The sequence below is a fragment of the Pseudorasbora parva genome, chromosome 10 (genome assembly GCF_024679245.1).
Source record: "Pseudorasbora parva isolate DD20220531a chromosome 10, ASM2467924v1, whole genome shotgun sequence".
Taxonomy (NCBI): domain Eukaryota; kingdom Metazoa; phylum Chordata; class Actinopteri; order Cypriniformes; family Gobionidae; genus Pseudorasbora; species Pseudorasbora parva.
In genome coordinates, this window is record NC_090181.1 from 8,071,661 (window position 1) to 8,088,229 (window position 16,569).

The 16,569-nt window shown below is 38.4% G+C and overlaps 1 protein-coding gene across 1 annotated transcript in view; it reads right to left on the reverse strand.

Annotated features, from left to right (window-relative positions):
- The window catches only part of jmjd1ca (jumonji domain containing 1Ca), an 83,019-nt gene that overhangs the window by 53,448 nt on the left and 13,002 nt on the right, over positions 1-16,569 (reverse strand). Inside the window, exon 2 of the mRNA XM_067455007.1 lies at positions 13,448-13,615. Coding sequence (XP_067311108.1) covers positions 13,448-13,615 — 168 coding nt within the window. The remainder of the gene's footprint in view (positions 1-13,447; positions 13,616-16,569) is intronic.

The following is a 16,569-nucleotide window of genomic DNA, read 5'->3' on the forward strand; positions in this document are numbered from 1 at the left end:
ACACAAGCAAAACTAACACACACACACACACACACACACACACACCAGACTTGTGGTAATGTACACACAAAAACAAATTTGCCAGCTATAAACAGAACGTTGTATATATACTTTTCTTCTACACACACACATACAGACAGAGAGAGAGAGAGAGAGAGAGAGAGAGAGAAAGACAGAGACTGTGTGTGTGCGTGCGTGCGTGCGTGCGTGTGTGTGTGTGTGTGTATCTGGCTCTCTGCTGTGGATCTAGGTCAAATTTGTCTCTCTAGAAACTAGTTAAACACACACACACACACACACACACACACACACACACACACACACACACACACACACACACACACACACACACAACACACACACACACACACACACACACACACACGTTGGTCTATGTGGTTTACAGGGGGGGAACTCTCCATAGGCGTAATGGTTTTTATACCGTACAAACCGTATTTTCTATCCCCTTACACTGCCCCTGCCCCTAAACCTACCCATCACAGGAAACATGCTGCATTTTTACTTTCTCAAAAAAACATCATTTAGTATGTTTTTAAGGCCATTTGAATTATGAGGACATTTGATGTCCTCATAAACCACATTTATAGTGTAATACCAGTGTAATACCCATGTAGTTATACAAATTTGTGTCCTCATAAACCACATAAACAGGCTCACACACACACACACACACACACACACACACTGCTTATTACTTCCACAAACACCACATCACTAATTAAACTGATGTTACTAATGGCAGCTGTGTGTGTGTGTGTGTGTGTGTGTGTGTGTGTGTGTGTGTGTGTGTGTGTGTGTGTGTGTGTGTGTGTGTGTGTGTGTGTGTGTGTGTGTGTGTGTGTGGTGTGTGTGTGTGTGTGTGTGTGTGAGAGAGAGAGAGAGAGAGAGAGAGAGAGAGCCTGTTTATGTGTTTTATGAGGACATTTCAAATGTCCTCATATTTCAAATAGCTTTAAAAACATACTAAATTATGTTTTTTTGAGAAAGTAAAAATGCAGAATGTTTCCTGTGATGGGTAGGTTTAGGGGCAGGGGCAGTGTAAGGGGATAGAAAATACGGTTTGTACAGTATAAAAACCATTACGCCTATGGAGAGTCCCTGTAAACCACATAGACCAACGTGTGTGTGTGTGTGTGTGTGTGTGTGTGTGTGTGTGTGCGTGTGTGTGTGTGTGTGTGTGTCTCCTGGTAAACCCCATATTATTTGGGGACCCACAAATATAGTAATACCAGACATATTTGTCCTTGTGGGGACATTTGTGGTCTCCACGAGGAAGACAGCTTATAAATCAAGTGACTTTTTTTGAAAATGTAAAAATGCAAAAAGTGTTAAATGATGGGTAGGTTTAGGCGATAGAATATACAGTTTACAAACTATACAGATTATTATGTCTATGTAAAGTCCACATAAAATGTGTGTGTGTGTGTGTGTGTGTGTGTGTGGTGTGTGTGTGTGTGTGTGTGTGTGTGTGTGTGTGTGTGTGTGTGTGTGTGTGTGTGTGTGTGTGTGTGTGTGGTCCTTGTTTACTTTTTTCGTTAGTGTGATTGACAAAACAGGAAAGAGGGACTGAGAAAGAGAGACACTTTTAATTTAATGATCAATTGATTAGCAATTCAGAGGCATCATCTCCCTCTCTCACACACACCCACACACACACACACAAACATGCACACCCACACAGTAACGGAGTCATTTCCTGCTCAGTCACACAACCGATAAGTCATTTGGCAGCTAGAACGGCATGTGCATGTGCGTGTTGAATATGAATAATTGTGATACAGTAACGGTTAAATTTACAGAAGTGAGCAACCTGGACAGCATTTCTGGGCATCATAAGTAGATTTAGATTTGAACACTCAAATGCTAGCCTGGATGCCAGCCGAACTCAGCCCCGCCCACAAAATTTTTAGGTCGGGCAGTTCGGTCTGGCCTCGCTCCATAGAGGAGTAATTATCCCCGAACAGAAACGGACCAATGAAATCATCAGGCGGGCTTTAGACGATGACGGACAGATGATAAACAGTAACGTAATCATGCACGTCATCAAAGAGGCTTGGATTATATTTTTTCAAGTCCTATACGGAGAGCTTGTTTGTATCTGCATTCACCTTCACTATTTCTCTCAGAAATGATGATCATGTTGGGTAAGTACTCTGTGTATCATTAAATTATTTTTATTTTTTTACAACACCGGCAAAGATTGTTTATTCCAGCACACGTTGCAGACAGGGTTGCCAAGTTTTTACAACAAAACTCGCCAACTACTAGCCCTAAACAATAGCTTCTCGGGGGGTTCTCTGGGGGAAAATGGCGTTTGGGGGGTAAAATGTGTGTTATTTTGGCAAGGTTGCCTGCTAAAATCCGTGGGTATATATATCACATAATAGTCGCTTCAACCCGCGGACATAGAAAACAACCCGCGGAAAAAAAAATGCGGACTTGGCAACACAGTGCAGTTGAGCTCTGTTGACGTCGCTTCGTTGCTCTGATTGGCTGTAGGTCTATCCAATTGAGGTCTTTCCTGGTTCTTTTGAAAACACGCCCCATAATCACAGCCCAATGGAGCAGTTTCAGACTCATATTCTGACTAGAATTGAGTATGACCACGTCAGGCTATTCAAATGCAATTATAAAGCCCAGAATTGATAGACATTTAAATCGAACCTATGAATGATTTTCACACAAAAAAAATCATTTGAATGATGTGATATGATGTATGATATGATGCCCCAAAATGGTGAATTAAACACATGAACTCTAATATCAAATAACCAAAATGATTAAAAACACTCAATCAAACAAATGAACATTCAAATCCAACTTATAAATGATTCTAAAAAATGTTAATTTGAAGAAGAGTATGTTGGAATCACACATTCAAATGCTCCAATTATGTCCAAAAACACTGAAAAGACCATTCAAATATTTGAATTGCATATTCAAATGAACTGATGCCTCAAAATGCTGAATAAAACATAAGTATAAGTCCAACACTCCAACAAGCTAATAATGCCTAAAATTGCTGATTTGAGCAAATTAACATCCAATCTTCAAATGAAGTTATAATGCCCAAAACGATGATTTTAACATATTAATGTACATATCCAATGTTCGAATGAACATATGATTCTCCATAATGCTGCATCAAACATATTAGAGTTTAAATCCAATATATGAATGAAACTTTGATTCTAATTTCTTATTTTATTTGAATTCAACATAGGATGCTAGAATTAAACATTAAAATGTATCAAAAATGCTGAACAAAACATTCAAATTGAAGACTCAAATACTCTATGATGGCCCAAACTAGTCAAATATACAGTATATATTTTGATTAGAAAAAATAACGTCTAAAAATATTATAGATATTTTAACGTTTAAATTAACCAAAAATGCAAAACAAAGCATTCAAACATTTGAATTGATTCGTCAAATGCACTTTGATGCCTCAAAATGTTGACTCAAACATGCAGTATGAGTGTTCAAACTAAGCAAATAACACCTAAAAATGCTGAATTAAATGTACAAATCTAATGTTTAAACCTATGATGCCCAAAAATGCAGTCCTGTGTTGGCCAGATATGACCAGACATTTGTAAAGACGCACACACATACAGATGCAGGATAGAACAGGATGTCCATAAAGGACGAATATTAAAAAAACATCCGTTTTTATCCACTGATTCAACCAAATATCACCAGCATCATTCCTGGAAACATTGTGAATTCAGTTTAGTTTATGAGGAACTTAAGATTAATGTCTTCTGTGGCTTTCCTGAATCTGCCGTGATTCATTAAAATGACATTTGGGGAAAATAAGCATGTGTGCGCCACTGTTTGTGGGTCTGTTTCCCCTGCACACACACAGACACATTGTGAGTGTAAGCAATCACGGCGCAGACAAACATCCGTGTGTGTGTGTGTGTGTGTGTGGTCCTGTCTCTTCTTAAATGATGACATCATTGGCGCTGACTGGAGCTCATCACACACAGGCTTATAAACTCTTAGCCTGGATCTATTTAACCGCCTGCCATCACAGACAGCAGAATCATCAGATAGAGAAAGAGATGGAGCATGTGTGTGTGTCTGTGTGTGTGTGTGTCTAACACACAGCAGAGCACCGACACGTATGTAAACACTGGGACGGGGTGAATGTGTGTGCGCAAGACAGAGAATTAGTGAGTGAGAGAAGAGAGAGGGAGAGGGAGTCTGGTGGTAGATGTCGACATGTGGTTAGACCGTTATAGGCACGGTGCCAAGAACAGGCAAGGGAGCGGAGGGTCTCACACACACGCATACACACCGTGCGCTAAATATAGAGTCCTGCTGAGGCTTCAATCTCACACATACACGTTGTGAGACAAGTGAAACACACAAGCATGTGATGAAACAGATAACAACATGTATAACACTATGATTTCCGCAATGTAGATCCAGACATTAAAATAAAAAAGGAAGTTACTGTATAAAGGTGTGGTCACATTAGCAAAATAGCACCTACATTTTTAATTTTCCACTGTTAATATTGCAGCGATGTATGAAGTACAAAAGTCACTTCAAAACCAAGCAGCTTTCTTTTGGTCAGCAATTGAACATAAGTGGAACTTACGTAGGTACTTTTTTCGCTCCTTTCGTAAAACTATTGATCGCACAGATTCCTATTGAAATGAGTGGAATTTGCCAGCTAAAACTCACAAAATATAGGTAAGTGTGACACCTAATGTCTTTTGGCAACATTTGGACGAATAAATCAAAAGTAGGAATGTACAATTGAAAGTAGTTCAACCAAAAATGAAAATTAGCCCATGATTTAATCACCCTCAGGTCGTGCTAGGTGTGTATGACATTCTTCTTTCATATTAACATAATCAGAGTTATATAAAAAAATGTTCTGGCTCTTCCAAGCTTTATAATGGCAGTGAATGTATAAAATAAAATATCCAGCGTAAGTACGGAATACGGAAGGTGGTCTGGCGGAGCTAGATATTTTATTTTATTGCTTTAAATATAGACATTTTTCTTACACAAACCCAACAATTCGCTTCAGAAGGCCTTTATTGACCCCTGGAGCCAGGTGGAGCACTTTTATAATGGATGGATGCACTTCTTTGTGTTTCAAATTTTAGGTCAATTATAGAATAATTTTTATTTTTGGGTGAACTATCCTTTAAATAAACTGAAATTGCAATATGGACTAGTGTCTGTGATTGTTAAACCGCACAAATAAATTTGAAGTTTACGGCTGAAAACAAAATCTTCAAAATGTTCCCTAAGGAGGATGCATTGCAAGGTATGAAGGCATCAAGGCATGTCCGAATACAACGATACCTTCACTTCCTGTCTCCTGAGATACCGTCAAATATTTAATTTTTTTTAAGGCAGCAAAGATGTATCCTTCGCTGCCTATGATAATCCACAATCCTGTGCTTTCCACTCGATGACAGTTGAGCATCAAAATAAAGATGCCGTCTGAAAGTTGCGGTTGGTGTTCAGTTTGTGTGTGAATGTTCTTTTTTGACCATTGTTTTCCACTTTTATTGTCATTTCTAGTGAGAATTTGTCATTGAATCATTCCTCCAACAGATTCGTTCAAAACCGCGGATTCATCCATGAAATAAATGCAGCATGTGGTGAGTCATTGAATCAATCATTCATTCAATCCGATTTTTAAAAAAAAGAATCAATCAGATTAATTAAACATTTAAACAGACTGAAACAAAACCTCTATAACATGTTATATTGTTTAGTTGTCTATTGTCTATGGGAGAATCATGATCTCTGTTTAAACCTTATTCTCAATTTATCCAGAATAGTACAGCTCTATATTGTAGTAATGAAATATTCGCTTAAGTTCTCAACAAAGCTCACTCTATTTTGCTGTAGATCATTAAACCAACATGCTGCCTCAGAAGTCTGTCTGAAATCAGTTTCGTGAGGTGATTCGTCACAAATAGGGCAGTGAGGAAACAAATCAGCTGCCTACGTTTTTGGACACAGCATACATGTTTTGCATGTGTACTACACATAGTCAAACAAGAATGCTGTCCATGGTGTGTTATGAATGCCTTTGATTACAACAGTTTTTGATGTTGTATTAAATCTTAAAAAAGAATATATAAAAGATAAAACAGAATTTGTGGAGAAAAAAACAGATTGTTGATAGTTGCACGTTACATGTAATTACAATAGTAATAATTATAAATTATGCATAATTACATGCAACTAAACCTAAAATCAAACCACAATACTACCCTAACCCTATAGTAAGCATGTAGTTAAATAATATCACTCCGTATTTAAAAGTATAATTACAGTGTAACAAAGACACCTTAAAATAAAGTGTAACCAAAAAATGATTTCATACACTGTTAAAAATGTCATAGTTGTAAAAAAACAAAGAATATTGGTGTAAATCTTACACCAATGTTTTTTTTTTCAGTGTATAGCCCTGTCTTAAATCATTAGATTTTACAAGTTTTATTCATCCAATTAATTAAAAATGCTTTTTGATTATTAAAATGTAATTACACCATTACATTTCAATTCAGAATTATTTTTTATATGGAAAACAAAGAATTTGGGGGGGAAATAAAATGGAATTTGGGGAAAGTTTTCACTGGGCATGCTTTCTTGTGAAGCTGTGTGTTACAAGTTAAAAAAGAAAGTCGGAAACATTCATATAGCGAAAAACCAACACCGAAGAGAGAGAGAGAGACCCCAAACCCCCAGAGGAAATAAATTTCCTAGAACACACAGAGCCGTGCACACAGACGTGCGGTTGACCTGTTATTCTGCGAGGTCATGGAGTAATGTAAGCTCTGCAGCTGGTACATAAATATGACTTTGAGAGCAGAGTCCAAGGTAACTCGACACAACTCTACAGCTGTGTACAAACACACACACACACACCTAACTCTCTATTTGAACCACATTCAGACTGATGAAGTGTAGCAAGAGACGGCTTTCTCTGTTCTGTGCTCTTCTGGTTCCTGGAAGGCAGAGTTGGGGGAAAAATAATGAACAGAACTCTGTGCAGAATGAGTGAACTCTCTCTCTCTCTCTCTCTCTCTCTCTCTCTCTCTCTCTCTCTCTCTCTCTCTCTCTCTCTCTCTCTCTCTCTCTCTCTCTCTCTCTCTCTCGAAATGATGGCACTGCTGTGCAGCATCCATTCAGCAATAAAGCAAAGCTGATGTCACGCTCTCATGTGAAATCTGCACATTAACGTACATCACAGTGAATCATGAACGCACACTGAATGTCCAGTCTGTGTTAGATATAAAAATAATGTCAAAGAAAGCATATTTTATGCTCACCAAGGCTGCATTAGTTTTATCCATAAAAAAGTAATTAAAACAGTAAAATAAATAATCTAATGAAATATTACTGCAATTTATAAACTAAAGTGTAATTTATTATTTCGATGCAAAGCTACATTTTCAGATTCATGACTCCAGTCTTGTGTCACATGATCCTTCAGAACCCTATGTAGATTTCGGGTACACACAAAAAAAGGTCTAATTCTTCAAAATTTCATTTTGAAATATAACTCTTGGTTACACATTATTTTAAGGTATTTGTGTTACATTGTTATTATACATTTAAGTATTGGGTAATAATAATAAACTATATGTATATACTATAAGGTTTGGGTGTGGTTTAGGTTGATTGCATGCAGTTATGCACCATTAACACTACTATAGTAACTTAGAAATCTAGATACACCCTAAATCTAATTTGCAGTCAGTGTAGTCTAGCAACTCTCAATAGACTTCTGAGCTGGAAAAAACAAACTCTGGTCAGGCCAATCGGCATTGGCCGCGACTCTGAACAGCACTAAAATCATTCTTAAGATGTGTTCAGAGTTTTGTCCTATCGCGTGGAGAGGGAGTTTGAAAGACAACCGTTATTCTGCCCCTCAGATTGAGCCCTGCCAATGGTGAGTTTCCAGACCAGACATCTTGATGTGGGTCTGGCTTGTCAGGCTAATAGTAACTACATGCAACACGTGAAACACTTCAAAAGAGTGTTACCGAAATCTTTTGTAGCATTATAAATATGTCTTCACTGTCTATTTTGATCAATGTAATGCATCATCAAAGAATATCATTGGAATTCCTTTATATAAATACTGTTGGGTTTCTTTGACAAACCGATTGTTTCGTGTCTTAAGACATCCATGTGTCGTGACGAGCCGCAGTGTTTAATATAGATTTTGTCGTGTTTTTTTACTTTGATAAGATTTTTTTCCATTCACATGCATTATACGACTGACAGACTGCAACAGTTGGAGTTAAAAATCTTAATTTGTGTTCTACTGAAGAAAGCCTGCTTCATCTTGGATGCCCTGGGGGTAAGCAGATAAACATCACATTTTCATTTTGGGGTGAACTATCCCTTTAACATATGAACATTCAAGTTTACATTAGTAAGATAAGAAAAGGTCCTTAATATTGCACTGATATTTTACATTTTTATTAAAATATTTTTTATTTTTGTTCATGCATATTATTTTCCAAATAGTTAAATGAATGAAGAAGCAGGTTGTCTAAATACGATGCAACTGAAGCAATGATGGATATTGTGATGCACCGCAATAGATATTGTATAAAGTAGTTTATAATAACAGTCAAACAGAGTCAAAAATAATAGTCTAAAAATAAGTTAGAGTGTGAGAACAATGCTGCATTTATTTTGCAGAGGTTATCTTATCAGGGGTCATTTACATACAAGTTTTAAAGGTCAACAGCTGTTGAACAGCAAATGGTCAAATGAAACTAAATTACAACTTTCTGGCAGAAGAAATCCTGATTAAAATTTTAAATGGACCTTGAGAAACCAATGTTAAATCAATGTTCAATTCCCAACGTGATTTTTTGTACAGTAATCAACTTTCTTGTATCTAAAGGTAGTCATAATCACTCATTTCCCAAAATCACCTCATTTCACATTCTTGTAAAAATGCTTGTAAGATTCTTGTAAAAAAATCTTTTTTTTTTCAGTGTCAATATTTTTTTTTAATAAAGGTCAATACATCTCTCAGCACCTACAAATATGTTTAAATTCCTCCACGCACACAGACAAATACACACACATGAAAGTACACACACACACACACACACACACACACACGCACGCACGCACGCACGCACTGTGTTAATGGTCTGTCTGACAGTCACACGCACACACATAGACTGACTTTCATCCCGTGAGTGAGCGTCTGTCTCTTCCCGTCTCTACTAATCTCTCTTTCTCTCTCTGACAAGTACACTGACATACATGCAGTGTTAATTTTTGACAAAGAAGGTTGGATAGTGACAAAGAAAAGAGGGCGAGGGAGATTATACTAGAAAAAGAGAGATAAAGGGAGGAAAGATGGTTTGTGTATGTGTGCAGGTCACTGTGATAGAGCATGGCTGCTGACTCAGTGATATTCTACAGCAGAGAAAGTCACAGATCTGATGTGTGTGTGTGTGTGTGTGTGTGTGTGTGTGTGTGTGTGTGTGTGTGTGTGTGTGTGTGTGTGTGTGTGTGTGTGTGTGTGTGTGTGTGTGTGTGTGTGTGTGCGTCTGTGGGTGTGAGTGTGAGTGTGTGTGAGCGTGTGTGTGAGAGCGAGAGCGAAAAGAGAAACCAGAGTGTTTTTTAAAAAAAAAGTACAAAAAAGGAAACCAGTGTGTGTCGTGGCTGTTTCAACCCACATGAAAATGTATTACTTGGAGCTTCTTTTATACCCTACATGTTCTCACTTACATTTAATAAAAGTGTCTCCTAACAGAACAGAGAACAAATGAGATTATTGATTATATTTAATCATGGTTTGGCTGTTTATTTGGCATGACTTTATATATACCATCCAATGTTAAAGATTGTATATCCATGGCACAATTTAAAGTGGCCTGTAATGCTTTTTTGAATATAACTTTTCATACAGTGTGTAATATAGCTGTTTGTGCATATAAGAGGTCTGCACAGATTTAAAGAGCAAAGTGCACAACAAATAAAGTTATTCTCTCCTAAAAGAAAGACTTGATTCTAAACTGCTGAAACAAATTGTCAGCAATTTCAGTTTCACATCCTGTTACATAAACAATGTAAAATATTTGTATAATCCAATGCTTTTCATTGGCTGCTTGCCAACAGCGTCTACTTTGCTCTGCCCTCAAACCCCGTAGTTGTAGCTGAAGCCTGGAAGAGTTTGGTTTGTGTTGTCGACATGTCGAGAAGATGCTGTTTTCTGTGCTACGAATCCACTTTGCTGTGCTTCAAAAGGATGAGATTTTGCACTGGAATTGAAATGGAAAAACTGACGGCATCGCTCATATCACTGTGCATCAAGCGCTGAGGAAGATTCGGAACTGAAATTCAGATATGGTAAGAGGCGTTTTGTTTCTGACACGTCACAACAGACCAATAACAACAAACTGAGCAGTCTGACCAATCAGAGCAGAGTGGGCCCTCAGAAATGAGGGGTTTAGAAAGACTAACTGTTTTCAGACTCTGTGAGAAATTAGGTGTTTTGCAATGTATATAATGAAAAAGAGTTTATTGACCTTCGATGCATGTAAACCTATATTGTAGGAGACATAAAATTCAAAATTAGGAAGCTTAAAATTAGCATAATTGGGGAACTTTAAAGAAATAACTCCATTATTGTGGAAAAATTCATAAATATGCTTTTGCTAGTTAATAATTAGCATAATTGGGGAACTTTAAAGAAATAACTCCATTATTGTGGAAAAATTCATAAATATGCTTTTGCTAAATAAGCTTCATGTAAAATGTATATTTGCATATCATGCATTTGACGATTAACTAGTTCAAATATAAATGAAGTTGGTCATTTTTAGAGAATTAATAAACATGTAATATTGATGGTTGTCAAGCAACGGCGGCAATTTCAGTTACGCAGCCATCAGTGTGTATATCGCTTATTTGGTTTCAAACATGGTTCACAACATTATAATGTATGATTATTTGAGTCTTAAAGTGTTACAAAATGTGAAGCTGTTTCTGCAGCGATGCCAGACTAATTCAATTAAATTCATTACAAATAATTATTACTTTTGGTTTGCATCAATTTATCATGGTTTCCACAAAAATATAAACTAGCATTGACAATAATAAAACCAGTACCATCCAAAGTGTGTGTGGGAGGCTGTGTTGAGAGCGAAATAAAATAGGAAGAAAAAGGAGTAAAGACAGGGAAAGAATGAGGTGAATGTGTGTGTTGGCAGAAAAATAAGAGGAATCAGTAGAGGCTGTGTAAAACTGCTCTTTCTCTCTGTCAGATGTTGCTGCAAAAATACCTTTTATACCAACCACCGATGAGTCCATGACATAAAAACACTCTGCCCAGCTCTCTCATACACACACACGCTTTATCAAACAAAGCTATAAACACATAGAGCTCATACTATTGTTCAGTCTTATCTCTGCAGCCCGTTGACCAAACAGAGCACAGTTAGTTACCCACTCCTGGTAACAGAGAAACCCATAGTAAGACGCAGTCAGCCACAGTGACATGCCGTCATAAATGAGGTTACATAATGCGTGATTTTAGAGTATGAGCCCGTAGTGGCACAAATGACTTATTTAACATCTTTGATCTGCCGTCTGGAAGAAGAGGAAAGTGCCTTTTTTTTTTTTATTATCTTTATGACACAGACGGCAGCTAATGACTGAGTCTAACAGGACATATAAAACAGGACAGATCAGCCAGTCAGTCTCCAGCAGTGGAAACAGTCCAGGTATGAAAACAAAAGTTTCATTCATTCATTGCTGAGTCACTTCATCAGTTTGATGTTCATGAACACATGTTGTTCTGTGTTCAGACGCTGCTAGGCTCGTGTAACGCACTATCAGCATAAAGTGTGATTCTCATTGCAGCTGAAAGCAGAAGTCAGAATAATAATCGACCAGACCAACCACAGTTCACTTTTAAACATGAAGTTTAAGGGTAGGTACATGGTGGGTTTGGGTACATTTTACGGTTTTATTTAAGAAAAACTACCGTCATGCCATAAACACAGAAGCTCAAAGGTCTTCACGGCAACCCGTCAAAATAAAAGTTTGGTTTAACTAGAGAATATATTAGGCCTACTGTTGTACAGTAGAATTTCGATATGTCTCAGTGTAGTAACAATATTAACACTAATGTAATAATTATGAATAAACCATCATTTATTATTTAAATATATCACAGTTTTTCTTCCATGTTTTAATTTTAACAGTAAAAAGCTCTAGCCTGACAAGCCAGACCCACATCAAGATGTTTGGTCTGGAAACTCACCATAGACAGGGCTCAATCTGAGGGGCGGGATAAACGGTTGTCTTTCAAACTCCCTCTGCACATAATTGGATAACTCTACAACCAACCAGAGCAAAGAAGGTGAAGCAGAGCTAGTTGATAGATTAAACTTTCGCTGTCTCCACTCGGCAAAACTCCGGACACATCTTCCCTTCTTAAGAATGACTTCAGTGCTTCAGTCAAAACAGCACTGACACATCAAGGCATTGACTCCACTTGACCCTGAAGGTGAGCTGTGGAATCTGGCACCAAGATGTTTGCAGCAGATCCTTCATAAATCCTGTAAATTGCAAGGTGGGACCTCCATGGATTGGAATTGTTTGTTCAGCACACCCCACAGATGTTCGATTGGTTTGAGATCTAGGGAAATTGGAGGCCAAATCAACACCTCAAACTCGTTGTTGAAATCAAACCATCCATACATTTTTTTGTTTTGTGGCAGGTGCATTATCCCGCTGAAAGAGGCTACAGCCACCAGAGAATACCATTTCCATGAAAGGGTAGACATGGTCTGCAAAAATGCTTAGGTAGATGGTGCGTTTCAAAGTAACATCCACATGGATGGTAGGACCCAAGGTTTCCCAGCAGAGCATTGCCTAAAGCATCACACTGCCTCCGCCAGCTTGTCTTCTTCCCAAAGTGCAATTCTGATTGCCATGCGTTCCCCAGGTAAGCAACATACATGCACCCGACCATCCACGTGATGTAAAAGAAAACGTGATTCATCAGACCAGGCCACCTTCTTCCGTTGCTCTGTGGTCCAGTTCTGATGCTCACATGCCCACTATTGATGCTTTTGGCGATGGACAGGGGTCAGCATGGGCACCCTAACTGGTCTGCGACTATACAGCCCAATAGACAACAAACTGCGATGCACTGTGTTTTCTGACACCTTTCTATCAGAACCAGCGTTAACTCATTGAGCAATTTGAGCTACAGTAGCTCGTCTGTTTGATCGGACCACACAGGCCAGCCTTCGCTCCCTACATGCATCAAAGAGCCCTTGGCACCCATGACCCCCCCCCCCAACACACACACACACACACACCAATCAGTTTCAAGTTCTAGCCATTTTTGCATCAGATGGTCTGTGTAGATTCAGGGTTTTTGTGGACCTACCAGGGCGGGTTGCAGTCTCCTCTTCTCCTGGACGCTGCCGCTGCCGTTTGTGCCGGTTCTTTTGGTGGCCCAGACGAGTTCTTGCTCCAACAAAACCACCTCACATTCCTCTCGGAGTCTCCTCCACTTCCTCTCCGTGCTCTGCTCGCCGTCCCAGTGCACACACACCTAACGCATAGAGAGAGAGAGAGGGTTGGTAGGTTGCAGATGTATGTACAGACACACATACATGTGCAGATGCATTAACAGAGCATATGTGTTCACAATTAACTTGACTGACACAGCTAATTAATAGACCATTGAAAGGGGATACAGCTAGTAAATTAGAAACAAATGTCAACACACCAACAGCATACTTAACCACATAACTAACACGAACGTCTGCTTGCACACTCACACACTGAAACCGAAAGAAAAATCGATAACTTATACTGATGATGAAACCACACACACACCAGATCACACAGTCCAGTCCATATCACTCCAGCCAAGAAACACATTTTCCTTTGTAGGTCTGAATTCAATGTTCTCACTCATATTTGTCACCTAGAGTGTCATCGCAGCGTCACAAGCGCTGCGTCTGACTGATGAATGAGCCAGAAAAAATTAAAACTCACTCACCGGCTGCAGTGAGACGTCCAGCTCTACTGCAGCATTACAATATTGCTCAATCTGTGGCAGATCTGAATCACAAAGTCACCAAACAGAAACTCACTATTAACACAGAACTGATCTAGATGCACTCGCAGTGATTCAGAATTCATGGTAACTGAGATAACATTCGCAGGTAAGCGTTTAAAGAGGCGGAGTATCTCTGCTCATCTGTGGTCTGTGTGGAGGGAGAATCTAGCAGGACTGGTAATAAATAGCCTACAAAATAGTATTTGAGAATGACTGGAATGATTTTCATTTGAATGTTTTAGACATAACTGGAAGTTTAATTTAGAATATATATTTTGGACATTGTAAATACATTTTATAAGACTGATGCAACCTTTGAAATGTTTGATCCAGAATATTCAATTAAGATCATTTATGCAGCTCATTTATGCAAATGCTCAATTAAAGGGGGGGTGAAATGCTGTTTCATGCATACTGAGCTTTTTACACTGTTAAAGACTTGGATTCCCATCCTAAACATAGACAAAGTTTCAAAAACTAATGTTAGACGTTTGATGGAGTATTTCTGTGTCAAAAATACTCCTTCCTTTTTCTCACAAGTTTCGGAGAGTTTTTTTTGAGTATGGCTCAGCTTGACGTTAATAGAGCGGAAGGTCCTTGTATGGGCCGCCCGTACGGGCTCTTCTCCCGGTAGGGTGCGCGCCCGTGACTAGAGCGAGAGAGCAAATGCACGGCCGTAAACACTCCGCACCGCGCTTGGTGGATTTCCACAGTCAATGCTGTCACAGGACTTCACCAAATCATACCAAAGAAGTGTGTTTTTGACGGAGTGGTCCCAGCGATAAAGGTTCGGTCCTGCCGATGAGTAAAGCTGCTTCAAATGTCTCTGCTATTGGCTCGTCGCGTGAGTAAACATCAGTAAACGACCCGCTCGTGTGCTTCGTCATTCAAATGCGCTAACGGTTACTCCATTGTTGTTCTATGTATAACGTAACACTAGTCTGACATGCAAAACCATTTTGCTTGCTACTGCTAAGGTTTAGTCGCATACAATAGTCCATAATCCGAATCATGTCCTCATAAACTGCGAGTAAAGACACACAAATGTTGACAGGCCACTAAATACTGTACATACCACAGAGACGGACGTCCTGATGTTGTTGTTTCTCCTGTTCAATTTATTTCAGCCTCCGGATCTGATTCTGGATCATATATCTATTAGCTGAGATCGATAGCCATGGGTTCCTCCACGCTTGAGGACGTCACCGCTTTGCGCGCTCGTCATTCTTTAGCTCCGCCCACACGATACGCCTCCAAGCGCTCGTTTTTTCCGGAAAGACTCGGTACAGCCTATATTTCTTTTATAAATATAATAAAGCTAAAGACTTTTTCGGAGATATGAAGGATGCAATACTACTCTATAGGTACTTAAAATTGACTTGAGATTGACTGAAACTGAGTGTTTCACCCCCCCCCCCCCCCCCCCCCCCCTTTAAGCAATGTTGGGTGTCATATGTGCATTCAGGAATTCAATATATAAACATTTGAATGATCGATACAGAAGTTTGTATATCACAGGCCTATTTAATATGAACTTTTGTATGTTTGATTCTGTATTCTTTGGCCAGCATAGGTGCTTGAACATCCAACTCAGACTTTTAAATGTTCAGTTCATTATTTTGGGAATTTATAATAAAATGATTATACAACTCCTCCCAGAGTCAGAGGTCTGATTTCCAAGCAGTGTATGACTTAGAAAATGTATAGCCTGAAATCACTATAAGATGCTTTGGGTAAAAGTGTCTACCAAATACTAATCAGAATATTTAGCAATTTCGGCCATTTCGGGTACATTTCAATATTTGTTTGATAATTTAATGTAAATGTTTGATTAAGCATGTTGGACATTATAACTGCACCGTAAGTGAGTAAGTTTGAGTCAAACGTTCATTTCAGTTCCTGCATTTGTACATTTGAATTGAATGTTGAAATGTTCAATTATTCAATTTTTTTAAAACATTTAACATTTAATATTATACCATAGGCATAATCAAAGGTAATATTTTACTTTGATAACCCACTTCCATTCAGACATTCTACTACTAACTATAATTAACTATGCAACATGTCAACTATAAGTCATTAGAGTATTCGTAGATTACTAGATTAGTAGACCATTTTTGAGCAAGTGCATAACCAGCTAGTGTTTAAAAAAAATCTCCTTAATTTAGCCCAATTCACAATAGTAAACTTGTAACATGTCATAATTTGAGTGGTACTATTGGATTTTCACATGAAATTTGAGCATGTCTTTGCATTATTATGTCCCATATGTATACATAAAGAAGGAGTCCGGCTATTAGGCTATATTGCATGTGAGGATGCTGCAGGTGGTGGATCATTTATAGCCTTTTCTCACAGCAGCTCGAATAATTACATGTATCATTTTGATGTTGGATTGTTATCCAGAATGATCCAAACGCCAATTATAAGTGACAACT